Raw genomic sequence first — 12,950 nt, forward strand, 5'->3', positions numbered from 1 at the left:
TGTACTTCGACGATTATCGTCCGCAAGAAACAAGAAATGACAGTACTGCTTACTTTGCTGGCAAGTGACTGTCTTGTAATGCACGAAGAGCAGAAAAACCACCGACGCCTGCAGTGGCGTTGGTGGGTTAGTTTTGCTCTGCAAGACCGCAACAAGCTCGGTCACGCCAACAGCAAGCTCGGTCACCTCTTCCACGAAATACGGACGCGAAGTAGGCACAGAGTACGCTAAACTTCCGTTGGTTTCAACATTCAGTTACGTGCATTGCGGCTTAACAAGTGAGTAGGGCTTGGCCGCCATTTTTCAAAATTTCTTGACTAGCGCTCCCATTGGTCCGCAGTGACCGATTCGGCGGCAGACGCCGCAAAAATTGGTCCGAGAGTGATCGGCGTGGAGAGGGCCCTTTCGGCGGATCTCGCCGCCGCCGAACCGGATTCGGAGCACTTTCGGCGGCCGGAATGCTCAGTGTGAACGCGGCCTTAAGGCGTGGGCTTAGCGTCCCTTCGTAATCGCATGTAGCCACCTCTCGTTAGTTCTTGAACCGGCGGTGCAGGGCGGTACTTGTACATATAACGAAATGCATATACGCCGAAAAATGCAAATGGTACGATGCTAGAGGGTGCTACTTGTATGATAAATAATGAAAATCACTGGATATCCTTTTAGTTCAAGATGATGAGTGGGGCGAAGAGTCCGCCATTCCATCCATGCTTCCGGCCATCCATTCGTTCTTGCTTCCGTACGTCCGTCCCTGTGTTCGCCCATGCGTCCATCCGTGTGTCCATCCGTTCACCCGTGCGTCCGTCCATCCGTGCGTCGTTCCGTGAGTGCGTCAAACAGACAGACAGCCGACGGACGGACGCGGCCAGCGGATGATTCACGGTTTGCCGATAAAAAGTATGATACGCGCAAGGCGGTGGTGGCTCACGCCCGAAGACGGAACCGCGATGTGTGAGCGCGCGAGAAAATAGGAATGACGTCACACGAAGACGTTGGGGATCGCGTGTTCGTCGGCGGCGCCATACGTTAGGAGGCGCGGTGTAGTAAAATGAAAGCCGTTCTGGCGCGCGTTCAGAAGGTCGGCGGATGGACAAAGTTGCAGAGCGGCGTGCGCGCAAGGTGGCGGCGGCTCGCGCTCGAAGAAAGAACCCCGATGTGCTAGCGTGCGAGGCAGAAGCGTGCCGTGAAACTGCGCGGCGGTGCCGACAACATCCCGGCGCACGAGAACGTGAGGCCGAAGCGGCGCAGCAGCGGCGTGCGAACCCAGCTACGCTCCACCCTCCATCATTCACCCCGCGGATATGCTGTCTTTTTTTTTTGTGTAGCGCCGCGTACGAAAATTGTAAAAAAAGTTGACAGGAAGAAGTTGGCAGGTGCCTCTTTCCTGTCAAATTTTTTTTTACCATTTTCGTACGCGGCGCTACACCACCACCAACAAAAAAATCCTGTAATGACAATGCAGAATACGATCGCGCGTGAATAATCATGTGAGAGTTGACAAGTCTTGGGATGCCCCCCTCCCTTTCTCTGTTGACATTGGTATTATTGTTAATATTATTACATAACTTGCTCTCTTATCGTTTTACAGAGCGACGAACAAAACGTACGCGAAACGTGTGAGGCTCGACCTCACCAAGCTCGCAAAAAAGAAGATCATCCACTACGGCTCGCTGAACGTCTTCGAGGTCGCCGACAAGATTAAGGACCGCGTCATGGAAGTTATAGAGACAATGAAGGTATGTCATATGCCCCGCCTGCCTTATCGGTCGTTCCGTTGGTCAATTCAATCAATCAATCAATCAATTACTCACTCACCAAATCAATCAGTCAATCAATCAATCGACACACAAACAATGCAACATAGACACCGTGGTGTGAGAGAGTGCAAAAAAAATTATGCGTCTCTAGGAAGTGAACGATAAGTCAGCGAAGCTAGTTCGCCGACAAGATTAAGGACCGCGTCATGGAGGTTATAGAGACAATGAAGGTATGTCATATGCCCCGCCTGCCTTATCGGTCGTTCGGTTGGCCAAATCAATCAATCAATCAATTACTGACTCACCAAATCAATCAGTCATTCAATCAATCGACACACAAACAATGCAACATAGAGATCGTGGTGTGAGAGAGTGCAAAAAAATTACGCGTCTCTATAGGAAGTGAATGATAAGTCAGCGAAGATAGGAACCAAGGGGCATAATGTCTACGTTAAGTTGCCGACTAGTGTAAAGGGTTTGCGCTTGCAGGTATTCCATATTATGTCACAATTGTAGTTGATATTAGCGTATTTTAAACCTTTCTTTGTGTCTCATATAAGTTACCTGATACTTGCCCCAAATAATGTAAATTGAGCCACATTAGGTGAAAGCCGAAAGCTCGGTTATAAGGTCCATAATGTCTACGTTGAAGTCGCCTGCTAGTATAAAGGGTTGCTAGTTGTTTCGGATTGTTTCTTCACGTTTATAATTGTTGTCTTTCTACCGTAAACGTTTTTTTCGTTAACATACCCGCGTTTAATTCATATACGCATGACGTATTTCCCGTGACGGAAATACGTCATGAAAGTCTTGGTAGACCCCGGCCGGCGTGATCATTTTGGTGTTTGAAAACCATTAAGGCTTGAAGAAGTTTCTCACCTCGTTTCACAAATCGAGCTGCAACACGAGTGAAACTACTATGGTGTCAAACATCGTTGTAAATAGAATGTTTGCACATTATGCGCCTGTCTCTAATACACGGAAAGGGACAGTGTAAAAAATAAAGATCGCCTTACACATTTTATTGTGCCGTATGATATAGTAGCAGATCAGTTGGTTTCGCCGGAGCTTGTAAAGGAATGAATTGCTAGCCTTACTGATAACAATAAAAAAAGTGGATTTTTTTCGAACGGCTTCTTTCTTTGTTAGTTCTAACCAACTGAAGAAAGAGAGAAATAACATTTACTTATACATCCGGCGTGTAGGAAGTCCCCGGCCTCGCAGGGCGCGGATGTTCCCTATCTTAAGAAGATTACGGCTATTAGTGACCGATAATCTCAGAGCCTAGACCTCGAGGATGTGGTGCTCCGACTAGGCGACAGTTACTCGGGTGCCTCCGCGCCCGTTAAACGGGTCGTCGGCTCCTTTTCTCCGCTGCTTCGCCAAAGCATCCTCAAGCCGCTGGATGGCCCTTCGTTGCGTCTTCAGGTCTTCGGAGCGTATATCCACGCTCTCACCTCTTCGGCGATACGTGGCTTCCTGGCACTGCCCGTTCCCGCTGCGCATAGCACTGTTACACCCTCCCCACATGATGTGGCGGAGAGTATAGCCGGTTCACGTTCGCACACACTGCATTTTGCGTCCACGAACATGTCGGGGCACACTTGCCGGGCCAGCTGCCGGTGTCAGCACAGCACGCACTTGGTCTGCAACTGTCGGAACTTCAGTGCCTCCGCGCCTGAGAATTCTCGGTGCGGGTGCGGGAAGGCTCTCTCCTGACTTCTCTGTGAGCCGCCAGGAACCCACCGCAGTCGGTGAGGGGCTCCAAGTCCCCTTTTTGGTCTTCTCCGCTGGTCTCGGAGGGATGGACTGCCGCGTACCCGGCACGTAAAGAGATCGCGGGCCGTGGCGTCCGCCTCTTTGTTGAAGTTTTCGGTGTCGGGTGCTAGTTGCCGACTCATGTGGGCCGGGAACCACTTGAGAGCAAGGGTGAACTGAATGCAACAAACTGTTGCTCAAGAGAAAACATAGATGTCATTAATGGCATTTAACTACATCGTAATGATAATGACGTGCATGGAAGGGAACAATAACGGCCTCTAATGCTTTTCCTGACCTAATTGTCCATTGAATGCACCTTGTTCTCACAGCATTCCAGATTGTCGCTATCGAATTCATTGCTTCGCCCTTGCGGTGAAACTGGGACGCTTTTTTGTTTTCTTCGTTACCCGTGCCCGTACACTTCTACATTTACAATGCACTCGAGGCACGAGCATCATGAAGAACTCATGTTTTTTTTCCTCCAGGAGTTCAAGAAGATTCAAAAGAACGATCCAAACAAGCGAATTGTGGTCGCCATCGGCGGCGTCGAGTACTCCAGTGCAGACGCGTGGGCAGCGTTCAAGGAGTCTATCATGATGGCCGCGGACAAGGACACCGGCATCGACACCGTCATCGCCATTTCCTCGACCAATCAACTTCTCACCGACCAAAAGGCAGGGAACTGCATAGTCGTGCCACCGAACACCATCCATAGCAGCAACATGAACTTCCCGACTCTGGTGCGCGGCGCGATCTCCTACTCTGTCAAGACCCACGCTTGTCTGCATGCCATAGCTACCATAGAGTTTCCTAATATACACTATAGGGAACTCTGGCGCTAGTCGATGGGAGCTGCAACGCACGGCGCTTCAGCGAGCATGGGAATGATGGGTATAGTACACACATTTGTCTAATCTTCGTACTTTTGGCCTGCTTTCGGCTCCGTGTGTGTTCGCGTGGCCTGGAGCTGTTTTCTCACAAAACAAATGTTAGCAAATGTTCAGCGGTAGCGCTTCACTATCTTATTCTTTTAGACTTACCTTTCCAAATCTGGTCACGAAGTTCAAAAGGGTTGAATCTTTCTTTCAAAACGAAACCGAAACGCAGCAATAAAAGAAGCCGCAAGTATGATTCGCCGTCCGCAAGTACGAAGACTAGGCAAATGTGTGTACCACCCATAATTCCCATGGCCGCTGAACGATCGCAGCGACAGAGTCCCCTCTATAGTTAACTTTAGGAAACTCTATGGTAGCTACCATACGTACCGCGAGTGCTTCGTCCATGTGGGATTTAGCATGTGTGCGTGCATATTGTACGCTAATGTCGTCTGTAAGTGCATGCTCCCTGGCTGATATACTTTACTTTTCACGTTCTTGTTTTTCCGTGATAAGGGTGTTTAGGCCATTGGAAACACACTATTTGGGGAGGGGGGGTATTTCGATTAGTGAAAACACCATTTTTTAGGGTGTAAGGGTGTTAATTATAGATGCGACAGAATTTTATTCTACGCTGGTTTACTGTGTAAGAAAACTCGCGTGCCCATTACATAATGCAACATTCGCAGGCTCGGAACCTGGAGCTGGTGAACGAGGCTAACCAGTTTATGTACGGCAACAGAGACGCTGTGGTGGGCCTCTCTCTAGAGATGGGCGCCATGATGTACACCTTCAGCAGCGACCAAGAACTGTCACCCGCCACTGCCTACAAAGAGTGCAAGTACGCGACCCTCGTGACTTTGGACATGGTACGTGCTCGCCACCAGTTCGTCAAGTTCATATTTTCAGCGTGAAGCAAGAGAGAGAAACAAACGAGGCTTTGGGGAAGACGTGTCACATCTCCGGCAAATGTGCTCCAACGGGTACACGCTCCTCTGCACGTGACGCATAAGCAGGCGCAGACCGTTCGAGTAGAACTTATCAAGTTATCCGATTTGAGAAAGAGCTCGACTTGGGCGATCACTTCTTCGTCGTCCCGAAAACGTTCTGGCGAAGTGTACCAGGCATGCGAAGAAAGAGTCCCTTATTGCATGGTGACGCTAAAATGGGGTGGGTGAGACGAAATTTCGTAGCCCGGGGATGTACTACGTGTGTCGGCGTCACATGTGCTGAGTGAGCCAGACTTTCCCGATGGGTGCTGCCATTTTTCTTATGGTGCCAGTGGTGTTGCGTGATGTAAGAAAGAACAGAAAATGGTTTAAATTACGGCTTAAATTGGCAAGTATTCTCAAATCATGACATGTAGATTGCCACTATCTCTCAAGAGGAAAGTATATAACAGCTGTATCTTGCCGGTACTTAGCTTTGGAGCAGAAACCTGGAGACTTACAAAGAGGGTTCAGCTTAAATTGAGGCCAACACAGCAAGTAATGGAAAGAAAAATGGTGGGTGTAACCTTAAGAGACAAGAAGAGAGCAGAGTGGATGAGGGAACAAACAGTGGTCAAGAATATCATATATTTGAAATCAAGAAGAGGGAATGGACATGGGCGGGGTATGTAGTGCGTAGACAGGATAACCGCTGGTCATTAAGGGTAACTAACTGGATTCCCAGAAAAGGCAAGCGGGTTAGAGGAAGACAGAAGGTTAGGTGGGCAGATGAGATTAAGAAGTTTGCGGGTATAAACTGGCAGCAGCAAGCACAGGACCGAGTTAACTGGTGGAACATGGGAGAGGCCTTTGTCCTGCAGTGGACGTAGTCAGAATGGTGATGATGATGATGATGACGATGAAAACTGGACAGATGCGCCTTCATATTGATGCCCACCGTGTACGTATCACATTGATGATACGAACTTTATGAACGACCCTCGTAATACGAGGATGAAAGCTACGAACCTGAGAGCGTATAGGCGTGCACAGGGCTCCCCTTCAGAAGGGGGGAAGGAGCAAAGGTTCGTCTCGGAGCCAATGTATGGGTAGTCTTTGAGCTCCCCTTCTCAGGTGTCCAGAAGGGGGCCACTCCATTAGGAAGTTCGAAACACGCTTCTTCGTCTACCCTTCTGTGTGTGGCTCGACGCGTTACCATAAGTGGCAACCAACACCGTATTCACGGACAAGCTGGCAGACTGCCTGCACCACTTCAGCAACCGCGTTAACTCGCACAGTGCTAGCGCCTGGCCTACCGCATGTGCTCACACAACGCCAGCAGTGGTTAGGGGCTGCTTAATGTCGGCTTGTGTTGGCAAGATGATGGCTCTAATGTCGGCCGATTGCCGCTGAATGGCTACTTAGTAAACTATAGTACTATCGGTAAATCGAAATTGAGCTGGCTATTGGGATGTTGGCTAATGGCTTCTGAACTAGCGGCTAATTGTCATTGAGATGACTATAGAGCGGACTCTTGAGCTATTTGGTAATGGCTGCAGTGAGATAAATGAGGGCTGACGCTGACTATATATACATGGGTTGCAGAAGGGTTTCTTGAAGGGCCAGTTGGTATATAATACTGAGGGGAACAGCGCGAAGAACGGGACGGTGCTTGTGTCGCGTGTTCAATCTTTCTCCGTCCCGTTTTTTTTTGCGCTGTTCCCCTCAGCATACATTGGTTGCACGTGACGTCATTTTCAGCTAGCAAGATACATTGGTTGCACGTGACGTCATTTTCGGCTAGCAAACTGAGCGACCGCCATGTTTGTCAGCATCGAGTCAGGCTGCGCGTGCAGCTTATACTGCCACGTCGGAGCTTGTCGGCGTCATTCGAGCGATATGACGAAAAAAAAAAAAAACGTGCACGCGCTTTGACCCTAGTACTTTGAAAAGCTTGGGGGACCGAATCGTGAACGTCCCCGAGCGAAAATTGAAATGTTCGATGGCATCATCGACCCGTATACGAACTGCGCATCGGTAAGGACGCTGCGCCGAACGTCGATCTGCTGCCTTCCGTCGCACACGGCGACGTCGTGGACTATTTGCTTTGGACAAGCCACGTCACGCTGCAACAAATGAAGGAACAGCAAAACAGCAGCTTTCATCACAGCGTGTCGTCGTTCTAAGCGAGGTTCGCCACGACGCCATTTCACATCAGAGTCAAGGTAAAACTTCGTCTTTCTCAAGACGCTCGGGCTTCGGCAAGATCTCGATGGTTCATCACGCTTTTAGATGCGGAGCATCTTATACTCGCGCCTTGTAGTGCGCCGTCCGCACCGCTTCTCGAACATTCGACAGCTGACGCGCGCGCATGCGCCGTCGCGCCGTCGCCCACTCTTCCACCATCTGTGCATCCCTTCCTCCTCTACACACCGCGCGCGCTTCACTCCTCCACCATCTGTGCACCCTTCCTCCTCTACACACCGCGTTCGACATCTACAATTCTCCTGATTCTCCAGTGGACGCGCATGTGGCGTCGCGCTTCGAGAACATTCAACAGCTGACAGTGCATGCGCCGTCGTGCTGTATATATACTCAAGGTCGGCGCTCGCTCGCTCAGTTGCCGCTCGTCGGTTGGTTTGTACGGCGCGTCGACGTCCAAGGTCGCGGTGAAATGAATTCCAACGAATCCACAAACACAATGATCGACGTCCCTTCGACCAGCGCCGCCCTTTCGCATACGTGTGTACGTGTTCACTCATTTAACACCCCCTCCTACAACCACGTTAACCAATTTAGCCATCGACCCAAGTAAGTCGCAATTTAACACCCCATTTCACAACCACGTTAACCAATTTAGCCATCGACCCAAGTAAGTCGCACTTTAACACCCCGTTAACCAATTATATGGTCCGCATCCTCCTCAGTGTTCCCCCGAGGGAAGCTGCGGGCAATTTTTTGGTTTTGCGTCTGTGGAAGGCAGTCCGAGCGATGTTCCAGACTCCGTGAATGGCGTGCCCGCTGCCACTGCGCGCATCCAGCGTGTTCGCTTGTCGCTTTTAGGGTCGAAGCACTTCATAGCGACACCCGTTCGTCCCTCGCAGCCGTTGTAGTAGTGTGTAACAAGAATAACGTTTTGACCTCCAAGGTGGTGCAGGTGAGAGATTTCTTCCGTGCGTTGTTGAACAATGGAAGATAGTGCTCAATGTACATGCCGATTGATTTGATTGATTTGCGGGGTTTAACGTCCCAAAACCGCCCTATGATTATGCGAGACGCCGTAGCGGAGGGCTCCGGAAATTTCGATCACCTGGGGTTCTTTAACGTTCACTCAAATCTGAGCACAAGGGCCTACAACATTTCCGCCTCCATCGGAAATGCAGCCGCCGCAGCCGGGATTCGATCCCGCGACCTGCGGGTCAGCAGCCGAGTACCTTAGCCACTAGACCATCGCGGCGGGGCTCAATGTACATGCCAATGGCTGCTAAGGGGGATTGAGAGAGAGGAGAATTCGGCTTTTAGTTAATGCGCACGCTGCGAATTTTTTATTGTTCGACAACGCACAGAAGGCAAGAAAGGGTTGCTACGTTATACTCGCTGGGCGTAACCTCCAATAGGTTTTAGAAAGGTTTAGCGAGCGTTGGGCCGCAGTACCAGGAATACAGTGAACTAGCATATACCATGAACTCGAGGTGGTTAAAGGTGGGAAGTAGACACGAAGCGCAAGCCGTAATGAAGTGGGCGTGTGCCTCCTCTCGTTCAGTCCTTGGAATGTCCGCTGGATGGCGGTGCTTCGATATGAGGAATATATGATGAAAAGATGCGAGATGGTGGTACTTGGAGTGTTGAACAGGTGGACGAACGGACACACAGACCGATGCATGGATGGACGCACGGATGGCTGCACGGACGGATAGACGCATGGACGGACGCAGGAGCGGATGCATGGACGAAAGCAGGGACGGACGCACAGACGCACGCATGAATGGACGGAAGCAAGAACGAATGGACGGACGGATGCTTCGCCCCACCCTCCATCGTTCGCTCCGTGGATATGCTGCCATTTTTTCAGAGCGATGAAAGAGCGCACATGCTGCAGTAGTCCGGTCGTAACGCCTGTGGCCCAGCAGTAGACTCGGTGCCCATTTGGGGTTCGCGTCGGCCATTAACTTCGCAGGTTGTCTTATATGAAAGAAGGAACATTCGCATTTGTTGTGTCGTTGGACTTCGTATAACAACACGAGACGCGGTTATTAGAGGGGGAAAAGTCGTTTGATTGATTTCATTTGATTTTGTGGGGTTTAACGTACCAAAACCACCATATGATTATGAGAGACGCCGTAGCGGAGGGCTCCGGAAATTTCGATCACCTGGGGTTCTTTAACGTGCACCCAAATCTGAGCACACAGGCCTACGACATTTCCGCCTCCATCGGAAATGCAGCCGCCGCAGCCGGGATTCGATCCCTCAACCTGCGGGTCAGTAGCCGAGAAAAAGTCGTTTGTACATCGCCGAGAATTGAGGTAGCATTCTGAAGAAGCGATGCGATCAAGTCAGTAAGCGTGGTAAACCTGGACATAGCACAAATGTACCCCTAGCTGTGATGAAGCCATGACTGGAGACATGGATGTATTTCTTTCTTCAGTTTTTCCCGGTTTATAGGCACCAGCCAAGCTATACGGTGCTTATCGGACATCCTTGTTCGCGTGCATTGAATTGTAGTAATCGCGGGAGAACTAAACATTATAACGCGTGGCTGTGCCTAGTCTTTAAAATCAGAAGTTCTTCTATTTTGTCTGACTTTGTGACTAGTAACGCGTAACCGAGAGAAGAGATGAGGAAGAAGGCAAAAGAAATGAATGACCATTTCTCATCTCACTTCCTAGATGGCGTTACTCTGCCGCTACTCTCCGAAGTCCGCTACTCTCCGATTGGCTGCTGCGCGCTCGCTTTGACAACGAGTGCCTCTCTCATTCTCCTGGATAGTCGCTGTACTTGGCAGGTTGTTGGTGAGCCATGGACGGAGCAGAGCGGCGGGTGCCTTGAACACGCTTGCGCTCGACTTCCTTGGCTCGCGTCTCGCCGGTGTTACCCGCATGCCGTCTGCATTCTCGAATGCGATCGGACGGACGGACACACGGACGGACGTACGGATGAACGCTTCGCCCCACACATTATCATTCAGTCCGTGGATATTGCTGTGATTTTTTTGCATTAAAAATGGCACAAATAGTCATGGTGAAGCAGGTAGCGTGGACGAAAATCGGATCTCGCCGCTGCAAAGCTCCCGATACGCGTCCAAGCAGGTGCATATGTTGACAAACATGGCGGTTCTTGGTACGTGACGCACGTGCAACCCATGTGCATAATGTTGCTTAAAGCGGCCATACATGTTTATAATGTTCACACTATTCGAATTTATGCTTCAATATATTTTTTTCTCCTGCTAGGGTTGCTCAAGTAATCCACAGCAAATAGTTCGGGACACCGTTATGGGCTTCGGCCAAGAAACGAGACGATTCGTGATCGTCCACGACAACAAGACTACACTTGAAAGAAAGGTGAGTTATTAGGACAAAAAAAGTACTCTATTACATGTCGTACGACCGTACGTCCCGTCGGATAAATGGATTGAAAACTGGTGTAAAACAATGTTACGTGATGAAAAACAAAAATCCAGCCAGTTGTGATTCACGAGCACTGCCGATAAGATCGGAGCTGACATTACTGCTTCATCAAGTTATCATACTTACAGCTTTTTGCAGCTTTTTGCAGCACTTGTCTCAGTCACCACATGCCTGTTCCCGTGTCAGCCTTGCACGAACGTAGCTTTGGCTGACCACATGTCTGTTCCCGTGTCTGCCTTGCACGAATGTAGCACTTGGCTCGGCGAGCACTTGTATGTTCCCGTGTCGGCCTTGCACGAATATAGCAGCTGACTCGGCGAGCACGCTTATTTCCGTGTCAGTTCTCACTGACGCCCGCGTCGGGCGGCTTCTACCTCGGGATCGGTCTTGGCTGAAGGCCTGACCCCACGTATCCGTCACAGCGCGTCAGCGCGTGGCTTTCTGACGCGGCGTCGTGCCCTCTCCCCACGAAGAGAAAGGGCGTGCGGCTACGCGAAGCTGCGCTCTCTCTCTCTCATACGGGATAGGACTCGGCGCCGCGTCCGAAAGACGAGCGCTGCCACGGCTACGTGGGGTTAGGCCTTAAGTCTTGACCATGATGAAAGTGAAAACTTCCACAGGCGTTGGCCGGGGGTCGCATAGGGGCCCTTGCCCTACTCAAGCGCTGCACGAGCTTTTGCCGCCGCCAAGCTACATCAGCGTTACTCCCTCCCCCAGCCGCGGTGCAACGCAAGTTTGCATCACCCCAAGACAAAAACCGGCTGTCGCCTGTGTAAACTCCCAAAGAACCACGTGCGAAGAACCAACATTCTCGTTTGCGCCACCGAGACTCACTCGCCCATCTTTTCCTCGCAAAACGGCCGCATTTAGGGGGCCTACATTACTTGCGCACGCGGTGTGCTGGGCTTCTTTAAGGTTTAGCTGGCTAGGCGCTGCCGATCGAGATACAAAGGGTTGGCGTCGTCATTGTAACAGCAGAGTTGAATTAATTGAATTCAGGGTGAGTTCGTGCATTGCGCTGAAAGAAAACTGTTTAAAAAATGAAACGTTGAAATGTTGAGATTGAAATCTTTGATTGCCGCATAAGTACAAAGGATACACATAAACGTGATGGATGGTGGGTTTACAAGTGGCGTATAGGTAGCTTGATTGGTCCAACCTTTCCGCGCAATGAACACAGCAACGTGACAAGAATTTCCACTTGTCGCAATATTAAGATTGACACGGACAGAGAACACTGACGAAAATCAACGAGAAAGAAACGCATTTATTCGAGAAAAAAACACAGTGACAAAGGTTGACATTCATAATGCTAGTCGAAGTAATGTGTGTGTGGAAACGTAACGCATGTTTTCATCGCATAATTTATATTTGTATAGTGTTCAAGTAAGACAGTATTGGGCGCGAGGAAATACCGCGCCCCCACCATGCGGAGGCGTCCCGGTGACGTACGTAATTTTATTGCTCCACCGCCCTCTCACACGCCGCCCGCGGCCGCGTTCGCGTTTCCTCTCTTTAATTATAATTTTCTTGTTGTACGTCACTCAACAAAATCGGTAAATTACAGCTGAAGCTTCTTGGCCGACTATACGAAGTGCTAAATGACTGCCCTGAAAAAAGGTTTACGCTTCTCACAATGCCTGACTGCCGGCGTCGTCTGCTATGGCCACCTGGATGAAAACTACAGGGCCCGAGTGCGCCGCTTCTGTAAGAGGTGGCAACTCATTCCGTCTGGAATCGAAGTATCAAATGGGTATTAACGGTAAAGAAACTTATCTTTGCTACAAGAAATGCGCGCAACTATACGCTACTTCATTCATTGTAGGTTTGCGTCTAAAGAGGTCCCGTGGTTTACGTGACAAGTGGGCGCAAATTACATATTTGTTTGGCACACATCGCCCTACGAAGCACAGCGCAAGCATATTCCGCGCTTTGCGGGAATGGACGCGGCATTCTTACAGCCGCATGCAGCCGCAACATTTCATGTTATCATTGCGGGCA

General features: G+C 50.1%; 1 protein-coding gene across 2 annotated transcripts in view; it reads left to right on the forward strand.

Annotated features, from left to right (window-relative positions):
• Positions 1 to 12,950, forward strand: part of LOC119167048 (equilibrative nucleoside transporter 2) — a 149,691-nt gene that overhangs the window by 6,549 nt on the left and 130,192 nt on the right. For both annotated transcript variants that reach the window (XM_075867194.1, XM_075867195.1), the window contains exons 3-6: positions 1,589 to 1,736; positions 4,004 to 4,258; positions 5,083 to 5,262; positions 10,773 to 10,883. In XM_075867194.1, the coding sequence (XP_075723309.1) occupies positions 1,589 to 1,736; positions 4,004 to 4,258; positions 5,083 to 5,262; positions 10,773 to 10,883 (694 nt within the window). The remainder of the gene's footprint in view (positions 1 to 1,588; positions 1,737 to 4,003; positions 4,259 to 5,082; positions 5,263 to 10,772; positions 10,884 to 12,950) is intronic.

Source organism: Rhipicephalus microplus, chromosome 6, assembly GCF_043290135.1.
Source record: "Rhipicephalus microplus isolate Deutch F79 chromosome 6, USDA_Rmic, whole genome shotgun sequence".
In the NCBI taxonomy this organism is placed as follows: domain Eukaryota; kingdom Metazoa; phylum Arthropoda; class Arachnida; order Ixodida; family Ixodidae; genus Rhipicephalus; species Rhipicephalus microplus.